This window comes from Pygoscelis adeliae, unplaced genomic scaffold (assembly GCF_000699105.1).
Source record: "Pygoscelis adeliae isolate BGI_AS28 unplaced genomic scaffold, ASM69910v1 Scaffold197, whole genome shotgun sequence".
In the NCBI taxonomy this organism is placed as follows: domain Eukaryota; kingdom Metazoa; phylum Chordata; class Aves; order Sphenisciformes; family Spheniscidae; genus Pygoscelis; species Pygoscelis adeliae.
This window is the reverse complement of record NW_008825105.1, coordinates 525,793-530,321: the sequence shown is the minus strand read 5'-3', so window position 1 is coordinate 530,321 and position 4,529 is coordinate 525,793. Positions and strand designations below refer to the sequence as shown.

General features: G+C 52.9%; 1 protein-coding gene across 3 annotated transcripts in view; it reads right to left on the bottom strand.

Moving 5' to 3' along the window:
* The window catches only part of SLC41A1 (solute carrier family 41 (magnesium transporter), member 1), a 20,959-nt gene extending 16,602 nt beyond the window's left edge, over positions 1-4,357 (bottom strand). For all 3 annotated transcript variants that reach the window (XM_009327353.1, XM_009327355.1, XM_009327356.1), the window contains exon 1: positions 3,137-4,357. In XM_009327353.1, the coding sequence (XP_009325628.1) occupies positions 3,137-3,514 (378 nt within the window). In that variant the 5' untranslated portion in view covers positions 3,515-4,357. The remainder of the gene's footprint in view (positions 1-3,136) is intronic.
* Positions 4,358-4,529: the final 172 nt, after the last annotated feature.

The following is a 4,529-nucleotide window of genomic DNA, read 5'->3' as shown; positions in this document are numbered from 1 at the left end:
AGGAAATATGAATTTAAGTTCAAGACATCGCGCTGGTAAAAATCCCTTTCCCGCCTGTAACAGCCCCTCTGAGAAGCACAGAAATAAGCTGTTTTCAGGGACAAGGCGGGAGGCTAACACAGCACACAAGATCCTCCAAGACTGCCCAGTCTGCTCCATGCAAAAGTGAACACACCGCACTGGGGAGCAAGGGGGCTCCCGGCTGGCTTTCAGCAGAGCTGTGTAAGAGAATTACAGGGAGAAACACTTCATCTCCAGCGCCTCCTCCCTGCCCTCTGGGGAGGGGGAGCACAGAGAGTGTAAGCAATCTAGGTTTAACTTATTTCAGCTTCATTTTCTACTAAGCCTGTGGTCCCTTCCTACACAAATCTACCCAGATACCAGAGCCACCAGACCTCGGTCTCTCCCGCGCAGCACTGGAGGGGCGAGATCGGACCCCGGCCTGCCAGTGGTTCTGGAAGAAACATCAAACCCCAGGTGGCGTTTTGCAGTTTCCTGCAGGCTCGCTGCCTTTCAGAAGCTTTGCACGTGCAGACAACAGATATTTCCAGGGTAACAGCTGCTTCTCAGCCTCTGTCATTTTTAGTCACCACGTGCAAAGTTAAGGCTTACAAGAGTCATGAGTAACAGCGTGGTTTCGCTGAGATTATACCGGGATGGTGATTCACGACAGCTCAGAGGGGAGGGATGTGCTGCAGGTTGGAGCTATGACTGCCTTGGTGCGGCTGCTTCACATAGCACGCTTCTCCCAGCGCTCTCCCTCCGAAATATCAAGGAACAAGCAGCCTTAACAGGAGAGCTACAGCTCCGGGGCTGGCACTCCCCGCTGGCCCCGGCTAAGACCCACCCCAGAAGGATGCTGACACCAGAGGTGGTCAAGCAGTGGAAATGAGCAGACTCCCTCCTCTGTATGAAATACTGTCTACCCCATCCAAAGAATCTCCAGGGAGCAGACAAGTCTGGAAAGCAACAATCGGGGTTCTGCTGGGAGAGGGGACTGCACCAATAGTCCTCTACTGTACACAAAAAAGCAGTTGGTAGGCTCACAAGTCACCTGGCCCAAAGGTCTCTCCAATCTCAAAGGGAGCAGAGGCAAATTCACAGGGACACATTAATGGGACAGCACAGCCAAAGGCCAGGGCTGCTTGTTTTCACAGTGGGGAGACCAATTACAGCTGGCTGATTAGTCCGTTTATCCAAAACGGAGGAAATTGAGCGTATGGAGCCCTCCATCCATCACAGACCATGGCTGCATCCAAAGCAATGGGGCTCCAGTCCGCTCCAGTGCACCAGTTACCCACTCCACATGCTTCCCTCCTTTCATCCAAGGGTTTGAGTCTCTGGGAAGCCAGCTATCAAGATCAGCTCCCCAGACTCTGCAGACAAGCAAGCTGAGACCACACGCTTCCCACCTCCCTTTTCCGCCCTATGGCATTCAGATGCCTCATTTAATCCCAAAGCTAAAGGGAGCTAGAGGAGTTGGCAGGACAAGCTGCATAGCCACATGCTGAGCTGCTGTGGGACAGAGGAATTACGAAGCTTTATTTCTGATGGCCATAAAAAAAAAAGGCAGGAGAACACAGCAGTATGCCGCAGTATCCCACCCCTGCCCTGCTCCTGCCTGGCCAGAAGGGCTGTTCCTTCTCCAGGAAAGGCTTTAGGCTGGGTTCAAATCACTGGCTCTGGGAAATTGCCAGAAGAACCACGCATGAGTTTACAGGGACCTTGCAGAAGGAAACATACTTGAAATGTCTTTCTTTTTAAGAAAATTATTCTGGTAAATCTCTCCTGATTAATTTAGCACAGCCAGCCTTTCCTGATTTGAGTCACTTCACATCTCTCTCAAGAGGTTGCATCAAGAGAAACTGTAAGGATGACCAGTGTGCAAAGGCTTGCAGGGAAATACCCATTAGGAGCAAGAAAGCAAGAGAAGTGTCTGTTTGACCACCCACAAATACAAAAAAAGCCTGACTTACCTTACTGGCACACAGCTCGGGTGGAGATGATTGTAGCTGCCAGCAATACAGACAAGTGACTGACATTCAAGTCTTTCTATGCCAACACTGCAAGGGCTTGTTTACCCCACTTAAACAAACAGAGGGGCTTCAAGCAGAGCATTTTTGGTTGACCACAGTTCCAAAATGGCTGCCTCCTCCATCCAAATATTTTCATAAACCTACACTGCACGGATGATTGAGTTTTGTGCCTTACTCACCAGTTTGGGCTGGGCATCAAGACAACTCTGCACAGCCTGTCTTTCAGAGCAAAGGAGAAGAGATTAAGCAGCTGATCCGCTGCCAGAGACACACGCTTGGAAAACTCGTACTAGAGGGACCGGTGCAGGAGCCACGGTCCGTGAAGTCACATTTGCCACATAAAACCTAAGCAAGCTGCGCAACTGTCGGGTTCCCACAGTGTCGCCTGTCACGAGAGACCTAACGAGAGATCACGTCTGGTAACACATCAGTTTTTGTCCAGAGGTAACAGCCAGCTCTCTGACTGGCCTCTCCTAAGCATCACCTCCACACACCTCTCAGGAGGTATCAGCCCAGCTGACCCTGGCCGCTTCAAGAGCGTAGAAGGCAGCATAAGGGCCACTCAGCCAGCCTTCGACCTGCGGAGCGAGCCACCATGCAAGCGTCCCGCACACACTACGACAGGCAAATCATTAACCTGGCTGGCACGAGCCTGGTGTGCTGGAACAGCGCAGCAAACATTGAAGATGGAAAAGGGACACAGGACCTGTGGAACTAGCGACTGGAGTTGGGATGTTTACAGCCACCATCAGAAAAGCGCTTTATTTCAAGCCGTAATGCACAGAGTGGTCTCAGTTCCCAGGCAGGTGCTTTGGATGCACACGTGCCAGCTGCAACCTCCTCCCCTCTGAGCCGGAGCAGGGCAGCTGCAGTGCAGGGGTGCCCGCAGCCTCTCCTCCCCTCACTCCAGACATCACCGAGGTCTCCCCCTGTCTCCCCCTACCCCAACCAGCCTGCGAGGTAACAGGTCTCCTCCCCTCACAGTTGCTATCTGCTGAACGAGCCTTGGCATTCAAGTCCCTCCCAGCTTGGGATCAAGCCACGGTCTACAGAGACAGGATTCAGAGCCCAGTGCCATACCAGGGAAGTATCAGTCCTACCTGCACAATGTCCAGCACCATTCCAGCAGCAACTGTCCCAAAGCCTGCCAGGAGGAACGGAAAGAGGACTTGCAGCCCGATGGAAAAGGAGGTCTCCTTGAGGGGCGAGGCTGGCTCAGGACCTCGGTCTGTGCTGGTGTCATCACTTTCATTGCTCTGGCTGCCATTTTCCAGCAGGGCGTCTTCTTCTCGCACCCCTTTAGCATTGGCACGGGACTCCAACACCACCACTTCTAGCCCGTCACCATCGGATCCCAGGAAATCTGAGGGCTCCACCAGCTGACCCCTGTCTGGACTGGTGAGACAGTCCATGGGCACAATGGGCAGCACAGCCCCATTGGCCTGCTGGGTCTCCTTCTGCTCTGGCTTGGAAGACATGCTTGCAGAGAGGCTATCCTGACCTTCGGCTTGGCAGGCCTACAGCCAGCAGCTGTTCCAGAAGAGGTCTTCTGCCAGGAGCTTATACAAATGGCCTTTCTGGCATCTAGAGGCGACCTCTCCTATCCCTGCTCGCCTGCCTTTGAGTGCAGAGACTGCTCCTGCAGCAGAGATCCCCATCAAGCAAAGTCCAGGAATGGAGGACACCAACCACTGAGCTAGCAGGGAACACTGCAGGAACTGGGAACAGCAGCAAATTCACTCTAGTTCTCCTCCTCTCCAGCACCGTGCGGTACAGCAGCCACCAAGACAGGATCCAAGCTTTTCTTCTTTGATGTATGACACTTTAGTGCATCCTTCTCCAGGTCTTCTTCCAGCAGCACGACTGCTGTGACGGGGCACACAAGGCAGAGAGAAAAACAGATGAAGTAAAGACCACTGAATAACACAGAAGCTTAAAGGGATGAGGAAGCGGAGAGTAGATACGAGAGGGACCGGCTTTTAGAGACGATACAATTCAGAAAAGCTCTTCTTACTACCAGGACTTTGTCACTTTCTCCAGTGGGACTGTCCCTCGGCAGAATTTGAGTCTGAAGGCTCCTGTGGGCTTTTGCTCTGTTTCAGTCTGTTTTGTGCTCCCTGCAATACCAGCAAGCTCCAAGCGTCACTGTCGTCCTCCTCTTCCAGAAGGATTTCTCACCTTACAGCACGAGGCAACGAGAGTTCTTATTTAAGGTAACAGCAAGTTCCCAGTTAAGGTTACTTACTGAGCTGAGCAGGCTGCAGGGTGGGAGCTGGCATTCGGACAGCCTCAGATTTAACGCCACTCTCCAAGAACTCGTCTTTCACCTGGAATACACGGGAGGAAAACGGATGTTCTGTTGGGTCTCGCCGCAGTCGGCGTAACGGCTCGTTCACCCGACAACGTTTTCCTCCACCCTACGTTGAAGGCTGCGCTACCCCCCCGACCCTTTAAGCCTTCTTTCGCAACCCCTCGCGCACTTCAGGGGGGCTG